At 41.4% G+C, this 24,655-nt stretch overlaps 1 protein-coding gene across 1 annotated transcript; it reads left to right on the top strand.

Moving 5' to 3' along the window:
• The first annotated feature begins 17,203 nt into the window (after window positions 1–17,203).
• LOC147869551 (coronatine-insensitive protein homolog 1a-like) lies at window positions 17,204–23,043 on the top strand. The gene is made up of 3 exons (XM_087330731.1): window positions 17,204–18,736; window positions 20,806–21,304; window positions 21,909–23,043. The coding sequence occupies exons 1-3, from the start codon at window positions 18,174–18,176 to the stop codon at window positions 22,674–22,676; spliced, it is 1,830 nt and encodes a 609-aa protein (XP_087186857.1). The 5' UTR covers window positions 17,204–18,173; the 3' UTR covers window positions 22,677–23,043.
• The last annotated feature ends 1,612 nt before the right edge of the window (window positions 23,044–24,655 follow it).

The following is a 24,655-nucleotide window of genomic DNA, read 5'->3' as shown; positions in this document are numbered from 1 at the left end:
TACTGGGTTCAAGTTCGTAGGATTAAATCCTTGGAGCTTTAAAGTTTGTTGTAAGTCAATCATGGTGGCGTTTTCTTTCGTAATCCTCACAAACCCGCATCTTCTTGAAGTCGGCACTTAAGGGGAGGATAATGTCATGAACATTGACTCAAATGTGAACCTTAGGCCCTTGTATATATGTATTTCTCCTAAACAAACTTTAGACTTCAAACCTTTGTATAAAGAGTGGTATGTAAGTCCTAGTATGTAAGACCCAATATGTAAGACTCAATATGTAAGACTGAGTATGTAAGACTTGGCATGCAAGAATTAGTATGCTTGATATTATAGCATGTAAGACTTGGCATGAGCATGGTTATCATGCATCACTACATGTATAAAAAGGGTTGATCTCCCTTGTTAACATCAAGGAGATCAACACCAGTCATGGAATAGATATTTAGAAGATGTATTTTACAAATAAAATACATTAGAAGATGTATTTTTAATACTTAGAAGATGTATTTTTAATACTTAGAAGATGTATTTTACAAATAAAATACATTAAAATTTTGAAATGTTAGATACATGTTAAATACACAAAAAGTTATAAAATGGCAGTTCTAACTAACAATTGACAATGGTTTGGTTTGAACCTAATTGAACCGCAAAACCGTGGCTTAATGGCTTAACGATTTAAATGGCTAGAAACTGCAATTTAAACGGTTTAAAGGTTTTTTATTTTTACACTTTTTTTAAAACAACCTTTTCATTTTTAAGCCTAATTCCTACATTCTAGGAAAAAAATTTTGAAAAATTAAAATTTCAAATAATGAAAATTTTGAATTTTGAATTTTGACCTCAATTGAAAACTGAAGTTGATCCATGAAACCACAGTTTTAACGGTTTGGTTTAATTGGTTTCGGTTCAAATGGTTTGTAGTTCGGTTCAAGTTTCCAAATGTTTTAACTAGTTCAGTTTCAAAACGTTGCCGATTGTTAGTTTTAACAAATAGAACACATAAAGTACTAAGAATATGTGAAAAATCATAAAATGGGGAAATATATGACATGGAGTTTCATGGAAGCATGGCGCAATGGATTCGAGTAGGGGACAAAACAACGAAGGGATTCTTCTGCTCCAAAGGCCCGAGGCATGCTAGAACAGTGATGCGCAGCCTCAACTGAGAGCCTGATGGAACGACCATTGAGGACGACGACGAAATAAGGAATATTGCCACAAGTTACTATAATTGCCTACTTACCAAAGATACTATGGCTACAGGGGAAGACATAAGAGAAGATATTATCCTCCAAAGCATACTCGAGAAAGTCACGCCGGAAATGAATACATGGCTTGCGTGTCCCGTATTAATCATCAAGATATGGGAGGCCCTCTTTGATTTGGATGCCGATAGTTGCCCCGGAATCGACGGCCTCACCCCACACTTTTTCACATGCCTTTGGGACACTATTAAAGAAGACCTCCTCTGAGCATATGAGGATATCATCACCTCTGGAAGCATGTCGGAGGAATTTGGACAAGGGATGATACATCTCATTCCTAAAAGTGGTGGTAGTGCCAATGACATTAGCAAGCAGCGACCCATAACTCTTCTCAATACTGTCTATAAGTTGCTCGCAAAAATCATGGCACACCGTTTAACACCACTTCTCCCTCAACTCATTCATCCATCCCAGACAGGTTTCGTTAGAAATCGGAGCATCCTAGACAACCTCTTCTCATTTTGGGAAGCAATAGCCCTTGCCAAGCGTACCGACAACAAGGTAGCGGTGGTGCTACTAGATTTTGAGAAAGCATATGACAAGGTATGCTGGAACTTTCTAGAAAGTGTGATGGGGAAACTCGGCTTTCAAGAGACATAGATCAAAGGCATTGTAGGACTTTATAGGAACGACAACAGTTGCGTTTCATTGGTAGGTGAAAGGGGCCCCTTTTTTCGAATATCCCGATCTGTACGACAGGGATGCCCACTAGCTCCATCCTTATTTCTATTATACACCGAAGCACTCTCTTGATTTCTCAACTCGTGGCATCTCAACCTACGTGGTCTTCCCGTACCTCGTTCTCACCAAAGCATCATGGATATAGAATTTGCAGATGACACAATGGTCTACCTACAAGGGGACTTGGAAAACCTCCAAAAGCTAGAAAGTGGGTTAGCCGTATTTTGCAAAAGATCCAATGCCATGATCAGTTGGCACAAATCCTGCGCAATATGGCTTTCTCATGAAACACATCCGGCCTGGCACCCACATCCCGCTTTCAAATGGATCAATCAAGGAGCGAGCACCAAATATTTGGGTTTCCAAATTGGTTTCAACATACCGCCGGAGACTATGATTGCAACTGTTATCCATTCCATTCGACAAAAGTTGATACATTGGAGTTCGAAAAAACTGTCGCTAGCGGGTCGCATCATAGTGGCAAACCAGGTACTACTCGCAACAACATGTTACAGTCTATCATGTTAGACAATCTCCAAGGAAAGTATACATTAGATTCAATGACTGGTCCACAACTACATTTGGTTTGGTAAGGAAGACCATGTAACTCGCGCAAAGGTGGCGTGGCCTATACTCACAACGTCTAAGTCAAGAGGGGGATTGGGTCTTATTGATCCCCTTTCACAATCAAAATACTTACTTGCAAAATTTGTGGTGCGAGGACTCCAACCAGGAAATGACAGTTGGAAAATGCTACTGCGGTAACGTTTCGCTTACTTTGGGCCACGAAAAGGGGTCAATTGGGCCCCCCAAACATGATGGATTCTAAACATGGATCTCAAACCTAGTTTCTCCCGCAAATTGGAGGATAGATTCAGTGCATCCATGTGGAAGGCATGGTGTGACATTAGACGAGGGCTCAAGTGCGATAAACCGAGTTCCGAACTTGCCTGGCTCAGTCAACATATCCTATGGAACCCATGTATCAATGATGAATCTAATCAACTATTGGGATCACATATGGGGTTGTCATGGGGATACATTGCAGAAGGTCCAGGAAAAAGTATAGAATGTTGGCGACAGTTTATGTCACTGCCACTACAAGATCAAGCCAACATACTCCATGGAATCAAGGGCGGATGGACTATGAGATCAGAAATCATTAACGCTCTACTGATTAGGGAAACTGCTACTCAAAGGACGAGAATGGAGAAATGGATAGGCCACGAGGAGGAGGGATCTTTGTTCCCGAGGGGTAGGGGAACACCAGACAGGATCGAAGGCTCTGAATTGCGAGACACTTAGACATCAACACAGAATAACGCAATTCGAATACTTCAGACGTTTACTGGTCATAAATGGATTGTAGATCCTGATCTGATCAAAGTACAAACTTATGTACTCATGAAAACACATGGCTACGTAAGGTCAGTTGGGACCCTTTGCAATGGACATGGCGTGATCCTTACGCGGGGTAAGGAAGCAAACCCATCCCTTTCTTCCAATTCACAACTAGATTGGGTCGCCACATTCTAGCTGCTCAAACCGCCCAAGAGTCGGCTATTGCGAAGGTCTGGCACACATTTTAAGTTCCTCCCACAATTATCACCAAGTTTTGGTAGAAAATCTGGAAACAACAACACGCGAGGTGAATTACCACGTTCCAATGGCTATTAATACATAAGTCCCTACCGGTGGGAGCATGGCAACATGGGAACCTTAGCTCTCCTAATTGTGTAGAGTGCCCAAATGTAGTAGAAACAATACGACACGCTGTCGTGAAGAAAACCGTCCATAAGCGGAATCGGCGCACCAAGGCGTGGGAACCGGTTCTTCACGCGCGCACGCTCCAAGTTGTACATAGAAGCGAATTAGGAGGATAATCGGCAGGAACGGGCCCTAACACAAGTGGAGACAAAGACCGCGCGAACAGTCTTTTCGGTCGCGCGCGCGAGCTAAGGAACTGTACGAGTCGGCGGCGTAACTACGCGGGTGCGTGAAGAACGGAGCGGATCCCTGCTCGAAAGGGACAGGGAATAAAGCTGACATGACGGCCTGCTCGTCGGCCTATATAAGGAGCAGGAAAGAGCTGTTGCAGGGATCTCGCGCAGAGAGGACGAAGTGCTGTCGGACCGTTTCTGGACGCTTCTCTCTCTGTTTCCTTCCTTCTTGAGCTCCATAGCTTTCTGTGCAGGGTCCCGAGGAGGCTCGCGTTGTTTCGAGGAACGCCCGAGTGCTTCCGGCAGTACCTCCGACCTGCTGCCCCTTTGTGCGTCGAAGCGAACAAGCATCGGCATCTGTTCGCCGGCCTGTTCGGTTGTAACCAACCTGTGCCCCATCGAGGGTTGTAGTCGTGTTAGCCATTTTTGTTAATATACATATTTAGTCATTCGCATCTGTCTGTGTCGGTGTCTGTTCGCGTTCTCCGTGCTGAAGGGCCGTGTCCCTGTGTATCCCCGGTCCTGCGTAGCCGGTTCTCTCTCTTTCTCCTCCCTCGCTTGCTCTTTGGTTCGAGACCCCCGCGGTCCCGCCTCGTTTCCACACGCACGCGCGTAACAACGCTACAACGCTCTGTGGGACTGCCCAACGTCCCATCGAATATGGTGGGGGGTTGGCCGCTTGTTGCAATTATGCCAGGTGCAAGGCTCAATCAAGTGGGGAAATATATGTTGGCTATCATAGCAGACCCTAGTTGGCAGATACAAGCATCAGGAGGAGGGGATGACTTTGGTGATAAAAGCACAAGAGGTTTTTTTCTCCACCAACGGCAATGTCCACTCAACTCCTCTTAATGACAAATCTCAAGTTGTGTTGGAATTGGTCAGCCCAATAACTCTTTGGATTCTATGGAAACAACAGTGTAGAGGGGTCTTCTCCAACCAAACTGTGCATCCAACAAGGTTACTACAAGAGATATGGTGTGAAATTGTAGCCACTCTAAAGAGCCAATATGATGGCCTCAAGGGCGGCTCCGATGGAGTTGAAAGACAATGAATAGCCTTCATCCAACAATGGTCGTCCTCTCCCTTTCTTGAGTCAGTGGGCATCCACATAAGATGGAACTATCGCGTCCCCACAGGGATTTGTACATAATCGTCTCATTTGTAAATTTTTATAACTAATGGAAGGTGTTTTTTTTGGAAAAAGAAAACATAGAATATGTGTAGAATACTTCAAAGCATTCTAAAAGTAGAATACAAGTTTCTTAACAACTGTGGTATATATGTAAGTAAATGTTCAAATGTGTAAGTGTGAATAATTTTGTGTATAAATGTGTACTAGAGTGTATTAAGGGGTGTTTGTGTTTAGGGGGATTTAGGATTTTAAAAAAGGAGCACGGGTGAACTTTAATAACAGGAAGTAATATGACTTTAGGAAGAGGGATCACAAGGTAATTGATCTTATTAGTAGCTTATGCGATGGGGAAGGCGAAAGGAAGAAGAAAGAAGTGTAAAATCCCTAGGGTCAATGTCGAACCCCTAGGGGTTGGGTTATGGTAGCTTTGGTGACCAAGAGGTTTGGCATCATCCCTCACCACTATAGCAAGTGGTGCGCACTCTTGAGAAACAACATTGCTCTTAGGTATGTAGGTGTGTTTCCTCATTCTTGTGCTTGTTGTCATGTAGGAGAGCTACAACCTACACACAGAACTATGTTGGCTTCACAAGGGAGAACCTGTTGAGTTCCTTTGTGTTGGTTATCCACAAGAGAACTCAACAACCACAAGATAATGAGTTCTCTTGTGTGGAGTTGACCGAATGAGAACTTACTGAGTCCAAGTTTTACCAAATCAAAACTAGTTGTAGTGACTAAGTTTGTCATGTAGTCAATAGTTTGTGATGGCTTTTGTGAGGATGTCATGTGTCCTTTCATATGTGTGCCATTATTAATGAGATTAGTGTGCACACATTGGTGGACAACGAAGCCACACATTAATTTGTCAACTATATGTCGCTAAGTAGATTGTAGTTAGGAGAGTCCCCAAAGAGTTAAAAGTACATACTCTCCATGATGCAAGGTGGCAACATAGATGCATGGGATACACATGTAAAAATGTTTAATAATTGTAAGCACTAGGACATATACATTTCGACTGCTAGAGTTTGTAATATGAAGTTTATATTGTTAAGTCATTCTCAATCAATAGATAACATTAATTTGGATTATGAGATGTCTAGGTTTTACGAGGATTGTCAAACTATGGCGTCATCTGTTTCTTCTTCTCTACCTTTACAATTATTCTAAAATAAATACATAGATTTGATTCTGAAGTAATTACTTCCACCAAGGTTGCCTCCCTGTTTGCCTTGAAGCATTCACATCTTTAAAACCTAATCTTGCTCAAGTGCAAAAGAGGTGTGATAAGTCAAAACATAATAAGTGGGTATTTATTTCCAAAGGTTTATTTGTTTGTCATCTTCTCTTGGAAATAAATCCATTTTGTTGGTTAAGAAAAATTATTATAAGATGCTTATGTGTATTGATTATCTGAAGTTAAATTTGCTCACAATAAGGAATAAAGATTTGATGCCTATTCAAGTAAACAAGTTGTTTGATCAACGTCAAGGATCATACTACTTTTCCAAGATAGACCTTTGTTTATGATATCGTCAAGTACATGCATGAGATGAGATATGTTCATAAAATGGAATCCCGTACAATTTTTGTTCATGTTGATTGGTTTCACAAAGTCTACAATAATGTGGTTAATTTGTGTACGCGTTTTTCGATGATACCCTAAAGTATACCTTAGTACAAGAGATTCATTTAGAGCATCTTTAAAAAGTCTGTCATTTTCTCCAAGCCCATGCCTTAGTGAAAGTTTCCAAGGATGCTCAGAAACTATACCACACTTTGTTGTTTACCCACATTGCAAGCAATTTTCTAGATGGGTTACGTGGGAGACACAATGGTTGCAACTTGCAAGTCATAGAAAGCCCATGAGATCTCTTTCGAACAAAAGATTTCAAATGTAGATTGCCTACAATAGATTCTTCCATTACCTCGTAGAAACAAAAATGGTCGAAGAATTTTGTCTTTGATAATAGGTTGTTGTTACTTCATAAAGAAATAGTATATGCTCCTTTGGATGACAATGCTAGGCAATGGGCATCATATCCTTCAAGAGTATAACAATAGTTGAAACACAAAGCCTCTTGCGATATGTAAGACATATGTTGACATGCATCAATGATGTTATTGGTCATCATTATACATTATTTTTATGAGCATGTAATGAAGTGTCTAGTTTCTCAAGCCAATAAAATAGGCCACCTAAATGCAACAAATTTCCAATGTGAAATGGGAATGAATTTCAATGGATTTTATTGTCAACTTGCCAATAAATAGTAGAGGTCTTGATTTTGTGGATAAACCTACTAAGACAAGTAACTTCATTGTTGGTTACATGTATTAGATTACTGACACTATTTGGGATGGGTTTAGAAGTTTATCAATAAAATTTGGAGTTGAGGATCGTGAGACACTTAAAGACTATTTCCAAAGTTGTCAACACTTTATTGTGGACCATTTCCAATTCACAAATTAGAGAGATCACTTACAAGTTAGATTTACCTTCATCTAGTAAAGTGCATCCCAATTTCCATTTCATTTCTTCAAAGATGGTTTTTCCAAATTGTGTGCAACTAATTGCCTTGAATTCTCTCATGGAACACTATTACATATGATAAAATTCCCAAGTTAGTAGACATGTTACCGCATGAACTAGACGTTCCTACATGCATATGAAAAACAAATATCCATCGTGTTTGTCATAAGATCCTCGTTAATTGGCGGGATGTTGTTGAGTCAACGACCACATGGTTGAATATTGGCCCACACTTCGCAAAAGATTCCACATATTTGTTCACGAAGAAGAAAATATTTCTTGAAGGGGGCATAATGTAAGGACCAATGTAGTCCCAATGTAATAATTTTATGTCGTGAGAAGACTTCGGTATCAAGATGTAGCTAGCATGTGTAGAAATCGGGTGCAAAGTTGCATAAGTGAAGATGATTATATATTGGATGCCTAGGAGGAGAATGGGTTAGGTAATGTTACATGTGGTTTTATTTTCGCAAATGTTTCAGAGTGAGGGTTTGTTTGGTCACAATTTAGCTATTTTAACTTTAGCATGGTATGGTATTGTGGTGTGCATGTGTTCCTTTGTGCCACCCTTTTAGCACACCCTATAGCCCTCCTGGCTCCCACCTCAACCAAGTCTAGGTGACCCTGAGTCCACAAGAGGGATTGATCTTTCTCTGCCATTTGATCTTTCCCCAATCCCCCTCTAACACGGTAGCCCTCCTATCCCCCACCTCAACCAAGTCTAGGTGGACACAGGAGCGATTGATCTCTATCCGCCTATAGCCCTCTTAACCCAAATAGGTACCTTAGTATTAACTATAAATTGAATAAGAAGTAAGAAGCTATCTAGGTTGGTTTTGATCTCTTATGTGCATTTCACAGTATAAAATGAGTGTGATGGATTTCACTTGGTTGGAGGGTTTGGTTCCATGTATTCTTCTATATCTCATTGGTGGAGAAAATGTTGAAGCTCAAGGGCGTTATGTTGGCGTGGAGAGTCAAATTGTCTTTGACTTGGCATGGTTATCTATTGCCGCTTATGATGATCTTGAATTCATGGGTGTTTAGTTGAATGAAGAACTAGTTCTCCATTGTACCTATATAGAGGATCAACTCACAAGTTTTTGATTAAGTTGAGAGAGATAGAGCTAGAGAAAGATAGATTATATTATTGTCTTTGGAGGTCAAATATGACCTATGAGACCAAAAATATTACATTTCACGTGATACGTGTGAAAGTGAGTAGTGACTCTCGATGTTCAAGAACTTTACCAATGAATGTTGCAATCGAGAGTGCACATTGTGGTTGTGAGAGGAATTCATGCAAGGATTGGGCTCGGTCGAAGAGATGTGGAAAGCATGGTCGAATATGATCAAAGGCAGAGCATTGTATCAAAGTGTGATACTCAGACTTGCGAACTTGTTTAGGGCAAAGTGTGCATAGCCGACCACTCTCATCACTTGTGCCCCAACGCCTCGTCTCACATCGCAATGCATGTGAGCTAAGTCGCATGGAAGCAATGGTTCGAATGGAAGATGACGGTATGGGCTCTAACATGTATCGATGTGTACGATTTCCTCGTTCCACAAAGAATATGGTTTTGTAGTTAGGTGCAACATGTGTAGTATAACGTGTGAGGCATGAGCCTCCACATTTGTCCCATGTCATGATACATTGGCATTGCAAAAATGCCTCATTTACAAGGGAATCTAATGATGCATCCTAAAGCAAGTGTCTCACATCCCATCTACCAAACCATTTTTCTATATCGTGCATCCAACTATAACACAAAAATTTGCTTTTATGCGTCTTTTGGATCTTTTTTCTTGCTTCCCACATAATTCTAGGAAGTCGATGTGAGGAACTTTTTTGAACCTTAAGCATGTATTCAACAACCCTTTCCATGGCCATGATCTCAATGGGAAGCGATCCCGCCTCAAGGAGTAGGAGGGTGTAGGGCGTTTGTAGAGAGAGAGAGAGAAAGTTAAGAGTATATGAAGTATATAATAAAGAGGTGAGGAAATTGGGTCTCGAACCCATGATGCAATGCTTGTAATGTCAACAACTTACCACTAGGGTAAGGTAATTACAGGAAAGAGAGAGAGAGAGAGAGAGAGAGAGCATCCCTCTGCCGACATAGGCATATGATAGGTAGAGGAGACTAAGAAGTGTTGTAAGTATGTGGAATTTACATACAATAAATATAATTATGTGCTTTTACCAAAAAAACAAATAAAGAAAGGAAGAGAGAGAGAGAGAGAGAGAGAGAGAGAGAGAGAGAGAGAGAGAGTCTTTGTGGCCCAACGAGAGAGTGATGGAAGGACCACGAGCCATCTAAAAATGGGTTTTGAGTAGAGGGAGATTTCCCAATGTTGACAAGATAGAAGAAATATCCAAACGTCACAAACCCAACTATCATGGGTAGGCACTATGTAGCCCAACATAAGACGGAGTGTGTTATTGGGAGTAGGCACTTTGTAGCCCAACATAAGACGGATCTCATCTAGAGGGGTGTGTGTGTGTGTGTGGAGTGGGCACTCCCATGTAGAGTATGTGGCATGGAGAGAGACCACCGCATCCTATCTCGTGAAGCAGTCAAAGGAGCGGTCTGATGTTACTTACATAATCGTATTGGACCTCATGAGGACACCTTGTGGGCGTGGTTCCCTGACGATGATATCACTCTCTCTAACTGAAATTGGTGTGTGTGTTCCGGGTGAATGATGAGATGCTCGTGATCGTGAAGTCACGAGGACAGGAGGCTACTTTGGTTGACGTGATGGCAATCATTGATGAGATGCGAACACTTTCATTGGGTCAGAATAAGGTGGGTTTATCACAAACCATACCACTACTACTACTACTACTACTACTACTACTACTACTACTACTACTAGGGTGTGAGTAAGTGTCCCCACCAATGAAGCTAAAAAAAGAAGAATACAAAAGACACATAAGAGAAGAGACAGAAGAAGCCAAGGAAACTACAATTACATGTAAACTAGGCGTTAATAAGCAGAGACAACTAGCTATGGTCTATCTCTCTCTGTATTTGTCTCTGTCTCTGTCTCTTAGAGGACAGGGTACCCTCCTTTCTATAAAGGGAACAAGGGAAAATGCTTTAGTGAACCCTCTGCCGACATAGGCATATGATAGGTAGAGGAGACTAAGAAGTGTTGTAAGTAAGTGGAATTTACATACAATTAATATAATTATGTGCTTTTACCAAAAAAACAAATAAAGAAAGGAAGAGAGAGAGAGAGGGTCTTTGTGGCCCAACGAGAGAGTGATGGAAGGACCACGAGCCATCTAAAAATGGGTTTTGAGTAGAGTGAGATTTCCCAATGTTGAGAAGATGGAAGGAATATCCAAAAACCACAAACCCAACTATCATGGGTAGGCACTCTGTAGCCCAACATAAGACGGATCTCATCTAGAGGGGTGTGTGTGTGTGTGTGTCTGGAGTGGGCACTCCCACGTAGAGTGTGTGGCATGGAGAGAGAGCATTGCATCTTATCTCGTGAAGCAGGCAAAGGAGCAGTCTGATGTTACTTACATAATCGTATAGGACCTCATGAGGACACCTTGTGGGCATGGTTCCCTAACGATGATAGCACTCTCTCGAGTTGAAATTGGTGTGTGTGCGTGTGTTCCGGGTGAATGATGAGATGCTCGTGATCGTGAAGTCACGAGGACAGGAGGCTACTTTGGTTGACGTGATGGCAATCATTGATGAGATGCGAACACATTCATTGGGTCGGAATAAGGTTGGGTTATCACACACAACCACCACCACCACCACCACCACCACTACTAGGGTGTGAGTAAGTGTTCCCACCAATGAAGCTAAAAAAAGAAGAATACAAAAGACACATAATAGAAGAGACAGAAGAAGCCAAGGAAACTACAATTACATGTGAACTAGCCCTAAATAAATAGAGACAGCTAGCTATGGTCTCTCTCTCTCTCTGTCTCTGTGTGTCTGTGTCTATGTCTGTCTCTGTCTCTCAGAGGACAAGGTACCCTCCTTTCTATCAAGGGAACAAGGGAAAATGCTTTAGTGAACCCTCTACCGACATAGGCATATGATAGGTAGAGGAGACTAAGAAGTGTTGTAAGTAAGTGGAATTTACATACAATTAATATAATTATGTGCTTTTACCAAAAAAACAAATAAAGAAAGGAAGAGAGAGGGAGAGAGAGAGTCTTTGTGGCCCAACGAGAGAGTGATGGAAGGACCACGAGCCATCTAAAAATGGGTTTTGAGTAGAGGGAGATTTCCCAATGTTGAGAAGATGGAAGGAATATCCAAACGCCACAAACCCAACTATCATGGGTAGGCACTCTGTAGCCCAACATAAGACGGATCTCATCTAGAGGGGTGTGTGTGTGTGTGTGTGTGGAGTGGGCACTCCCATGTAGAGTGTGTGGCATGGAGAGAGACCACTGCATCCTATCTCGTGAAGCAGGCAAAGGAGCGGTCTGATGTTACTTACATAATCGTATTGGACCTCATGAGGACACCTTGTGGGCGGGGTTCCCTGATGATATCTGGGAGGGAACCCAGCAAGAGTAGTGCTAGTACCTTGTCGGCGAGAGGTACTTCCAATGACGTTGCCTAGTGTATCAGCCCCTGGAAGGCATTCATGTGCTCCGCCATGCTGGAGCCATCTTGGTACCGGAGTCTTACTAGCTTCCGGAATACCGAAACCTGGTTAACAACATTTTTGTTTTGAAACATAATGCCGATCTTCTCCGAGAGCTCATGAGCCTTGCTCTCTTCATTGAAGTAGTTGTTGCCTAGTGTATCAGCCCCTGGAAGGCATTCATGTGCTCCGCCATGCTGGAGCCATCTTGGTACCGGAGTCTTACTAGCTTCCGGAATACCGAAACCTGGTTAACAACATTTTTGTTTTGAAACATAATGTCGATCTTCTCCCAGAGCTCATGAGCCTTGCTCTCTTCATTGAAGTAGTTGTTGTCATGAACACATGACCATTATGGTGTCACCCGGACTTGAACCTCGAACCTTGTAATCCATACTTGAAAACCTCAACCATTAAGATAGTTTATTGTTATATGAAACAATAAAAGCTACTTCTTGTATTACATTGATTATTGTAAAAACTCTAGATTATTCTAGAATGTTCTAGAATGTCCTAGAGCATTCTAGAACATTCTAGAAATCTCTAAGCTATTCTATAGGAACCTATAAATAAGGGCATACATGTATTCTCAAATCAATTCGAATCAACACCAATCTTTAGCTCTCATTATATATCTTGTATCCATTCTCTTTCTTTCTCTATCTTATACATCCATTCTTCTCTTAGTATTTGGTTCATTTCTTCTCGTGTTCTCTAATATCCTTCTTCCATCACTCTATCTTTTATCCTTGGTTCTGACAGTTGTATAGGCTCATGTCGATGAAGCACCGTATGTAAGCCGTTGTCTTCATGTGCATCACCTCCCATATCGTGGCGTCGATTTTGTCCGGTCTCTTGTCCCCAAACTGAACCGGCAACCAAAGATCTTTTACCACGAGCATGTCCCTCATCTTCGACTTCCGTACCGAATAGTTGGAGCCGGTGAGCTTGAACGTGCCTCCCAACGAATCGTCCATTTTCTGGGTCGTTTCACTCTGATACCACTTGACAGGAACTCTACGCTCCTTATGCGTAATGCTTGGCCACAACCGAGCTTAGAATCATACACAAAAAATGGGAATGAATGCACAACACAAAGAAGAGAAGAGTACACAGGATGTTTACGTGGAAAACCCCAAACTAGGGAAAAAACCACGGCAGCCCACAGGCTGCAAACTATTACTATGTTAGAATGTACAACAGTGAGATCACGGAGGCAACAACCTCGTGCTCACGATCTTCGCCACAGGCGGCGGTTACAACAGAGGCAATGACCTCTTTCTCCCTCTCCCTCTCTCTCTCTCTCTCGCTCTCTGTACACCGTTACGTGCTCTCTCTTCTTACACCAACAAGAATGACAACAACAACAGTAACTAAAAGTTTGCCCTAAGTCATATTTATACTAATATGACTTTTCGGCTATTTACAAATATAGCCTCGATGGACTCTTAGAAACATATTTACGAATATGTCTCTTCATCCGGTGAGCATTCCTCACCGGGTCTACACCATCCGACTCTCCGTAGCCGGGTACTCCTCATCCGGTTCTCACCGGGTCTGCACCATCCGGCTCTCCGTAGCCGGGTACTCCTCATTTGGTTCTCACCGGGTCTGCACCATCCGGATCTCCGAAGCCGGGTACTCCTCATCCGGTTCTCACCGGGTCTGCACCATTCGACTCTCCGTAGCCGGGTACTCCTCATCCGGTTCTCACCGGGTCTGCACCATCCGGCTCTCCGAAGCCGGGTACTCCTCATCCGGTTACGGCTTCGGCCTATCGGCCTCGGCCGAGTTTGTTCATCGGCACTGTTCTTCTCTCTTCCCATCCGGAGGGACCTGTCTCCCAACAAATCATTGATGACATGCGAACACTTTCATTGGGTCAGAATAAGGTGGGTTTATCACAAACCATACCACCACCACCACCACCACTACTACTACTACTACTAGGGTGTGAGTAAGTGTCCCCACCAATGAAGCTAAAAGAAGAAGAATACAAAAGACACATAAGAGAAGAGACAGAAGAAGCCAAGGAAACTACAATTACATGTGAACTAGCCGTTAATAAGCAGAGACAACTAGCTATGGTCTCTCTCTCTCTCTCTCTGTGTTTGTCTCTGTCTCTGTCTCTTAGAGGACATGGTACCCTCCTTTCTATCAAGGGAACAAGGGAAAATGCTTTAGTGAGCCCTCTGCCGACATAGGCATATGATAGGTAGAGGAGACTAAGAAGTGTTGTAAGTAAGTGGAATTTACATACAATTAATATAATTATGTGCTTTTACAAAAAAACAAATAAAGAAAGGAAGAGAGAGAGAGAGAGTCTTTGTGGCCCAACGAGAGAGTGATGGAAGGACCACGAGCCATCTAAAAATGGATTTTGAGTAGAGCAAGATTTCCCAATATTGAGAAGATGGAAGGAATATCCAAACGCCACAAACCCAACTATCATGGGTAGGCACTCTGTAGCCCAACATAAGACGGATCTCATCTAGAGGGGTGTGTGTGTGTGTGTGTGGAGTGGGCACTCCCATGTAGAGTGTGTGGCATGGAGAGAGAGCATTGCATCTTATCTCGTGAAGTAGGCAAAGGAGTAGTCCGATGTTACTTACATAATCGTATTGGACCTCATGAGGACACCTTTTGGGCATTGTTCCCTGACGATGATAGCACTCTCTCTAGTTGAAATTGGTGTGTTTGTTTGTGTGTGTGTGTGTGTGTGTGTGTGTGTGTGTTCCGGGTGAATGATGAGATGCTCGTGATCGTGAAGTCACGAGGACAGGAGGCTACTCTGGTTGACGTGATGGCAATCATTGATGAGATGCGAACACTTTCATTGGGTCGGAATAAGGTTGGTTTATCACACACCACCACCACCACTACTACTACTAGGAGGGTGTGAGTAAGTGTTCCCACCAATGAAGCTAAAAAAAGAAGAATACAGAAGACACATAAGAGAAGAGACAGAAGAAGACAAGGAAACTACAATTACATGTGAACTAGCCCTAAATAAATAGAGACAGCTAGCTATGGTCTCTCTCTCTCTCTCTGTGTCTGTCTCTGTGTCTGTCTCTCAGAGGACAGGGTACCCTCCTTTCTATCAAGGGAACAAGGGAAAATGCTTTAGTGAGCCCTCTACCGACATAGGCATATGATAGGTAGAGGAGACTAAGAAGTGTTGTAAGTAAGTGGAATTTACATACAATTAATATAATTATGTGCTTTCACCAAAAAAACAAGTAAAGAAAGGAAGAGAGAGAGAGAGAGAGTCTTTGTGCCCCAACGAGAGAGTGATGGAAGGACCACGAGCCATCTAAAAATGGGTTTTGAGTAGAGTGAGATTTCCCAATGTTGAGAAGATGGAAGGAATATCCAAAAGCCACAAACCCAACTATCATGGGTAGGCACTCTGTAGCCCAACATAAGACGAAATGTGTTATGGGGAGTAGGCACTCTGTAGCCCAACATAAGACGGATCTCATCTAGAGGGGTGTGTGTGTGTGTGTGTGTGGAGTGGGCACTCCCATGTAGAGTGTGTGGCATGGAGAGAGAGCACTGCATCTTATCTCGTGAAGTAGGCAAAGGAGCAATCTGATGTTACTTACATAATCGTATTGGAACTCATGAGGACACCTTGTGGGCATGGTTCCCTAACGATGATAACACTCTCTCTAGTTGAAATTGGTGTGTGTGTGTGTGTGTTCCGGGTGAATGATGAGATGCTCGTGATCGTGAAGTCACGAGGACAGGAGGTTACTTTGGTTGACGTGATGGGAATCATTGATGAGATGCGAACACTTTCATTGGGTCGGAATAAGGTTGGTTTATCACACACCACCACCACCACTACTACTACTAGGGTGTGAGTAAGTGTTCCCACCAATGAAGCTAAAAAAAGAAGAATACAGAAGACACATAATAGAAGAGACAGAAGAAGCCAAGGAAACTACAATTACATGTGAACTAGCCCTAAATAAATAGAGACAGCTAGCTATGGTATCTCTCTCTCTCTCTGTGTCTGTCTCTGTCTCTGTCTCTCAGAGGACATGGTACCCTCCTTTCTATCAAGGGAACAAGGGAAAATGCGTTAGTGAGCCCTCTGCCGACATAGGCATATGATAGGTAGAGGAGACTAAGAAGTGTTGTAAGTAAGTGGAATTACATACAATTAATATAATTATGTGCTTTTACCAAAAAAACAAATAAAGAAAGGAAGAGAGAGAGAGAGAGAGAGAGAGTCTTTGTGGCCCAATGAGAGAGTGATGGAAGGACCACGAGCCATCTAAAAATGGGTTTTGAGTAGAGCAAGATTTCCCAATGTTGAGAAGATGGAAGGAATATCCAAAAACCACAAACCCAACTATCATGGGTAGGCACTCTGTAGCCCAACATATGACGAACTGTGTTATGGGGAGTAGGCACTCTGTAGCCCAACATAAGACAGATCTCATCTAGAGGGGTGTGTGTGGGTGGAGTGGGCACTCCCATGTAGAGTGTGTGGCATGGAGAGAGACCACTGCATCCTATCTCGTGAAGTAGGCAAAGGAGCGGTCTGATGTTACTTACATAATCGTATTGGACCTCATGAGGACACCTTGTGGGCGTGGTTCCCTGATGATGATAGCACTCTCTCTAGCTGAAATTGGTGTGTTTGTGTGTGTGTGTGTTCCGGGTGAATGATGAGATGCTCGTGATCGTGAAGTCACGAGGACAGGAGGCTACTTTGGTTGACGTGATGGCAATCATTGACCACCACCACCACCACTACTACTACTACTACTAGGGTGTGAGTAAGTGTCCCCACCAATGAAGCTAAAAAAAGAAGAAGACAGAAGACACATAAGAGAAGAAGACAGAAGAAGCCAAGGAAACTACAATTACATGCGAACTAGCCCTAAGTAAGCAGAGACAGCTAGCTATGGTCTCTCTCTCTCTCTCTGTCTGTCTCTGTCTCTGTCTCTCAGCGGACAGGGTACCCTCCTTTCTATCAAGGGAAAATGCCTTAGTGAGCCCCCCCCCCCCCCCCCCCCCCCCGCATCGCCCTCACAGCTAGAATCTAGCTAATCTATGGAGATCTCCGATGCGGTTTCCTGAGGAAACCCTAATTTCTCTTCCTTCACTGCTAGCATTCAAGAGAACATCTTAAACTTCAGTAACTACTCTTGCAAACCCTGCCCCCAGATTATAGACAGAATCCTAATTTCTGCTGCGGTTTTGAAGGGAACCCCTTATTTCATCATTTTGAAGGACATGCTTTACTCTGTTTCATCTTCTGAAGGTGGAAGGTCTTAGCCTGTTTCATCAGAGAACCGGTAGTTGCATCTGCTGTAGGAAATCCTACTGAAGGAAATCCCAGTTTGAGGTGAGAAATCCTAGTCGAAGGGAACCCTAATTTGAGGTAGCTATCCCTAGGCTCATCTGGTCTAAGTTAAAATTTAAGCTCAGAAAACCCCAATTTTTCAGGTCAAGGAAATCCTTGAGGTCCAAACTCTCTCTTTCATTGTCACAAGGAAACCCTAATTTCATGAGCTCAAGGAAACCATACTTTTTCAGGTGAGAAACTTAATTAAATCTCGTGAAGGAGACATCTTGAAACAAGAAAAGGAAGCACCCCGAGAATCCCTAATTTCGTCATTTGACGGAGAGATTCTGAAACCGAAAAAATGAAAATACACGACTTTGAGAAATCCTGATTCTACCAGCTTAAGAAAATCTTAAATTCAGATAAAAACCCTAGCTTCATCAGGCTGAGTGAAACCCTAATTCCAGGTGGGAAATCCATATCTCATGAACCGAAGGAAACACTAATTACAGGTATAAAAACCCTAATCTTATCAGCTGAAGGAAGCCCTAATTGCAAGGCCAGAAAACCTGAAGTTCATAATGTGATGGAGACAAACTGAAAAACTATTCTACACATAAACCCACCTTTATATTCTACTTCAATGCCACATATCTCCTTTGTTTTCTCTGAGGAAACCTAATTTAAGAAAATGGCCGAGAGGCCAACAACATTACGAAGAAATCACACCCCTTCTTCAATGATATTCAACAACAACAGTAACAATAACAGCAACACCAAGAGGAACCACGGGCATCGATTCAGTTTGATCCCTGAAGCAGTTCTAGAACACATCTTCAGCTACATAGAAAATGCATGTGATCGAAGCTCAATCTCATTAGTATGTCGAGAATGGTATTATATCGATACAAGAACTCGGAAAGGGGTCACTATAGCATCATGCTATTCTATCAAGCCCTGCAGTCTAACTCACCGATTCAAAGCTCTTGAAGGGGTGAAGATCAAAGGAAAACCTCGTGCTACGATGTTTAAGCTCGTTCCCGATGTGTGGGGTGGTAAAGCTAAGCCTTGGATTTCTGAGATCTCTCTTCATTGTCATTTCCTTAAGTTTGTTCATCTTCGTCGGATGGATGTTACTGATGATGACCTCTACATGCTCGCTAAAGAACGTGGTCACCTCCTCCAAGTGCTTAAGCTTGAGAAATGCAATGGTTTCTCCACGCTTGGGCTCGAGGCTATCGCAAAATCTTGCAGGTAAATCTATCAACTGAACAAGATGGTTTGAATCAAGTATCAGGTTTCAACTAAGACTACAATTAAACTTCGCAAATTCAAGAGGGCAATTCATGGAAGAATTTGTAGAACTACAGGGTTACGATGCATTGGGTAAGACTATATATTAATACTCCAGAATTATCCACAGGGCTTCATGGGCTATCCGTTTGGCTAGTGTAAAACCATAGATATAAACTCGTGGCTGAGAAGAAGTTTTCTGTTAGCCTTTTGCGTAGGTTTAATTCAATTGAGATTATAATTAAAACTTCAGAAAAGGATAGGGCTACTCATGGAGGTAAACTTATGACTTGATCCCAAGTTCCAATTAGTACTATTACTACACCTCACAAGGGATTTTTGTGAATTGTGGTTGTGAATGCTGTAAATGTATAGACTTTCAAATTGTGTTGATTTATACGAATTAAGACTCTGGAATTACCCAAGGCTATCTATGGGCTATGTTACCTGTTAAAACTCTAGAATTAGTTAAGGCTGCTCATGGACTATGTTTGTGGACCGTGCAAGCCTATAAACTTATGATCTGTTGGTTTATACCAGCTATAACTATGGTCAACCATCCAGAACTAGCGAGAGCTACTCATGGGTTCTGTTTGTTGTCAATGAAAACCTATAAGATGTATAGGCTTATGCCAACTAAGAGTATAATTTCAACTCTAGAATTGGATAAATACAACTGTGAACTCAGGGCTGTGCGGTAAGCCATTGGAATCAAACTTGTAACATACTTTTTTGGATACTATGGTGAAATGACTACCTCATCCCTAGATTGACGAGGGGTATTAGTATGTTACTGGCTGTGTTAACCTACAGAGTTACAAGGGAAATAGGTTTACACTTGCAACGACTAATACTATTGATTGGTATGTTCGTGATATAGAGCCTAGGCTTACTCTATTTAAAGATTTATAGGATGCTGTTGTGGGCAGTGAAGACTTATAAGATATTTAGGCTAACTAAGACGATTCTTTCAACTCCAGAGTTAGCTAGAGTATAATTATGGGGCTAGGGCTGTGTAATAAACGATTGGGATCAAAAGTTTTAACAGAACTTTTTGATACTGTCACAATTTGCACCCTCTACCCTAGATTAGCTAAGGTGATGAGTTTGTACAGACTTATCTACGACCAACTAAGACCATTGATGGGTATGTTTGTGTTATAGAGCTTATATTTACACTATAAAAAGGTTTATACCAACCAATACATTTTTTAAAAACTCCAGAATTAGCTAGGGTTATTCACAAGATGTGTATCTTTATAGCAACTAAGATGATAGGGTCAAACTATGGAATTTCTTAAGAGTAATTTTGTGGGCTGTGTCATGGGCCATTTGACTCCAAAGTTTAATAGCCCTTTCAGGAAACATATTAAAAAATGTTCATTAGAGGCTTTTCTTGTAGGTTTAAGGTTATGGATAGACCACGTGCCATACAAAGAGGCTAGCTAAACGGTACGCACACGAGACGGTAAAATGCAGGTTGTTGGGTATACATAGTTGACATGAAGTTGTACACTAACTAACAGTAAAGTAATGGGAGATCCCTTTTTCTTCGTCTGAAGATATTGGTTCTGCTATGGCAGTTGTTTGTCCACTGTACCAAGGATGGACCCTGTTCAATTGAAATGTTCATGATTTCTGTGTTCTACAACATGAACCCTATATGGGATCTCCATGCCCATTCTTCTGTTGTCTTTGTTCTCATAAAACTGAAGCTCTATGTACCTCCTCATAAGAAGAGATCTCGACTTAATCAACCATGGCATCAAGCATCTCAATTTCCCACCTCACAATGGTCATCATTGACCATAACATTTTTATCATCTTCGAACCTTGGAATTTGAAATTTTCATAAGGAATGCATCAGTAGAAGCTCATATTGTAGCATATCTAATTATGATAGTGAGTTTGTGTTAAAAACAAAGGAATTAATATAGAAGAGAAAATGGTTATGGGAACTATCTTTATGGTAATACAATTTTGAAGAGAAATAAAATTCTCAAATTTTGTGGTGAGGTTTCAATGTCCAGGTCATTGAAGGTCCTTTTTCTGGAGGAGAGCTACATTGTCGATGCGGGTGATGCATGGCTACATGAGCTCTCTCTCCATAACTCCTCCTTGGAAGTCCTAAACATCACAGGAACAGATCTGAAGAACATCAACATTGCAGATTTATCAGTACTAGCAACAAATTGCAAATCCTTGATTTCCTTGAAACTAAATGAGCTGGAAATTGAAGAACTAAGTGAAGTTCTCAACCGAACAATGGCACTGAAGGAACTAGGTGGAGTTTCTGTGGGTGATTCTAGCCCTGCTAGTCAGCCAAGAGCTCCTGTTAGTTTGCCAGCCACTGTTACATCCTTGGTTGGCCTCTACTATTTTGGTGCTAATGAAGGTGATGAGATTGTGAACTCGCTTGTCCAGCCAATTGCCCCCGGTTTAAGAAAGATAGATCTTCAATATGCATGTCTTAGCATAGATGCTCACTGCCAACTCCTCGGCCGCTGTGCAAATCTCGAAGCTTTGGAGGTAAACCAATATCAAGCATATTACACATTAGCAACAATGATTTTAAGGTTTAGGGTCAGCGATGATTTACAATTTTTAGCCAATATTTCTTATCTGTTTTGTTTTGGGGGTTAGTCTTTAGCATAGCCTTATCCTGTTTTTGTTCCAGATTAAGAAATTAGACGATTCACTCATACACCCAATACCTCTTTAGCATAGCCTTATTCGGTTTAGGATTTCAGGTGATACCAATCCCTTTTCTCTTTTTCTCTTTGCTGTTTCAGGGTTTTCTGTTTTAGTTGGCGGTTCTGATACACTCATATGCATGAATGTCTGTTAGTGTTTACCTTTCTGATACACATTTAGTTTACTTTAGGATTTACAATTTTACAATGGCTAGTTTTGGTTCATTCATTCTTCATTTTTATCAGGATTTAGGTTCGTGGTTTTTGAATTAGAAATGGTCAGTTCTGATTCACTCAATATTTCCAATGCCTCTTGATTATGTTTTCATCCTGTTAACCTTTAGAGAGTTTAAGGTTAGTTTAGAGTTTAGTAATATGGGTCAGTGCTGATTTGCTCACAGTTCAAATGTCACTTTATCTTTTCCTTTTTGGATGGTTAGGTATTCAATGCGATCGGTGATGAAGGCCTTGAAGTCATTGCCAGAAATTGCAAGAAACTACGTTGGCTCCGTGTCGAGAGAGGGGACCGAGATGCCCAACAAGGGTTTGTAACTCAAAGAGGCCTCATTTCATTAGCTACCAACTGCCACCAGCTCGAATACATAGCCGCTTATGTATCGGACATAAACAATGCAGCCTTAGCCACTCTGGCAACCAATTGCAGACGGTTAAAAGATTTCCGGTTAGTTCTTTTGGATGAAAATAACGTTGTCTCGGAGTACCCTCTAGATCAAGGGGTAAAAGCCCTTATGCAAGGATGCCCGGATTTGCACCGATTTGGGCTGTATTTGCGACGCGGATTCTTGACAGATAAAGGGATGGAAGAGATTGGCTTGTATGGGAAAAACTTGAGGTGGGTTCTTTTCGGATTGGTCGGGGAAACCGATAATGGCCTCAAACTCTTTGCAAATGGGTGCCCAAGTTTGCAAAGATTGGAAATAAGAGATTGCGTGTTCAGCGAGGCGGCGATCACAGAGTCGGTATTGAAGATGAAGAACTTGAAGTATGTGTGGATTCAAGGGTATAAATCAACAGGTAGTGGGCAGGATTTGTTGCCATTAACAAAAGATTTCTGGAACGTGGAATTGATTCAAGATCCTCAGGCATCATCCGAAGATCATCCTGATACACCAGCACAGTTTCTCGCTTATCGATGCCTCACAGGGAAAAGAGATGATGCCCCCGATGTCGTCACTTGTCTTGGTTAGTGGGGTAAGGGACAAATCACTATAAGAATGGTGCTGACAAAAGAAGTGGCCAAAAAGCCTGGGGGAATTTCATCACTATATCAATTCTTGATTTATCTTCTGTGAATTGAGGTGAAATCTGACTGGATTGAAACATCAGAGATGGAGAGAGAGAGGGGTATGGAAGCCATTCAATGATGCTCTTCTATTGTATCTTCAAACAAACTTTAGCCCATCCAGGCCTAAGGTAGTCTGTGATTCGCCAGGTAGGCTGAGTTGTAACATTAAGATCCCAAATTCATTTTTCTAATTGTTTCCTATGTTCAGGCCTTAAATTGGGAAACATTGATTTACATTTATTAATATGATGATGATGATGATGATGATGATGATGCATTAAACATGTTATGAGCATACATGATGTTTCCATTAAAGTGGACTCTCCCCATTTACCTCAAATTTATTGAATTCACTTGAGCTTTTTAACTACAGACCACAGTGCACAACTGTCTTAAAATGCACCGTTTACTCTCTTTTTAAGAGTTGCTAAAAATGTTGAATAGATTTGTTTATTTGGGATATTTGTTTAGCCTTGCTTCATTTATATGGGTAACATGACTCTTATCAAACATCTTTGGCACAAATTGTATTTGATCAAAGTTTATCGGCAGTCAAGGTTGCATTGGATGCTTGGAAATGCCTGGAAATGAAACTTGGCGCTAGTATATTTTATGACAGTGCTTGACAAATGGGACTTACATTTAAACTATAATTGTTGCAATTATCTACCTCCAGCCAATGTGTTGTAATTATTCCATTTTTGCAACTTGTGTGCATGTAGACTTTAATCTTCACAGAAATGCAACTTTCAGCTCTTGGTTTTGTATGACAGATTCTATGTCATTTGAAAAGGTACATTCTTAAATGTCTATGAGCATGTGAAAAACTGTTAAATCTTGCTAAGCATTAGGTGGTTTTTATGTATTTTTAGGATCACACTTGACCAAAGAAAACCCAACTGTGACCCATCCCTATCTCCATTGTGATGCCAACTTCATATTGTGAAGGTACTCAATGTTGTAGCTGTAAGACTTCTACAAAAGATCTAGACCGGTGGTTCATTCTTTCTATTGAATCCTCTTTGCCCAGACAATGTTGTCATAATATTGACTCATTCTAAAGCATTTATGGCATTGTTTCTAGGGTTAGATTGTTGGTTGAGTTGCACGCAATCATGATTGTCTAGAATCCAATGTCTAAATTTTATTCAAATTTGACAATTCTAAAGCGTCAACTAATCAAGAGAGATTGAGAGGTATGAATGATGTGGATATACTACAAAATTCAAAAGTAGGGAAGGATGATATAGAAACAATTTAAAGTAATATGGAATGTGGTATTTAGCGGATTTGAAGTTTAGTCCATCAATGAAAAATTAATGAAACATATACAAATGCATATCTCCTCCTAAAAACAAGTGAACTTTTTTTTCAATCTTGAATTGAGAGGCAATCTTTAATTGATTGCAACAAGAAGAAGCTTGAATCATGGATACCCACCTAAGGATCTTGTCTCCCGAATACAAGTACATGTTCATAGATCGTACCCTTACATCCATGATCCAGGCCATGTGCCTTTGTCCAACAAGTGAACAATCTATTTTGGGAGAAGGGTATAAAAAATATAGATTCTCCACACTATCCCTTGCCCATTCCATGTGTCCCATAGAATCATAGAGGGATATCGAAAAATTTTGGAAGTCGAAGGGTATTGGTTATGTCAAACTCAAATTTGATCTCTTTCCATTCTTTACAAATGACCCGGAAATGGAGAAAAACGGTCAACAAGTGTGATGATGGGGGATAAGCTCCTTAATCAAAAGGGGAACAACATAAATCACGGGACAAATGATACATCTACTTCATCCGTTCTCTATCTTTTTAGTCATATAACCTCACAAGGGAAAAAAAACCTTCTTGAAGAATTTTCAACTTAAAAAC

The sequence above is a fragment of the Azolla caroliniana genome, unplaced genomic scaffold, assembly GCF_043228905.1.
Source record: "Azolla caroliniana isolate FFs.n. ecotype wild unplaced genomic scaffold, voAzoCaro1.0.p SCAF_1, whole genome shotgun sequence".
Classification (NCBI taxonomy): Eukaryota; Viridiplantae; Streptophyta; class Polypodiopsida; order Salviniales; family Salviniaceae; genus Azolla; species Azolla caroliniana.
The sequence above is the reverse complement of the archived record's forward strand: the minus strand, read 5'-3'. Positions and strand labels throughout refer to the sequence as shown.

Excerpts from the sequence above, each read along its gene's own strand:
- LOC147869551 (XM_087330731.1), top strand. The coding sequence starts at position 18,174 with ATGGCCGAGAGGCCAACAACATTACGAAGAAATCACACCCCTTCTTCA. Across the intron at positions 18,737-20,805 it reads GCTATCGCAAAATCTTGCAG|GTCATTGAAGGTCCTTTTTC; the intron begins GTAAATCTATCA and ends TTCAATGTCCAG. Across the intron at positions 21,305-21,908 it reads CAAATCTCGAAGCTTTGGAG|GTATTCAATGCGATCGGTGA; the intron begins GTAAACCAATAT and ends TTGGATGGTTAG.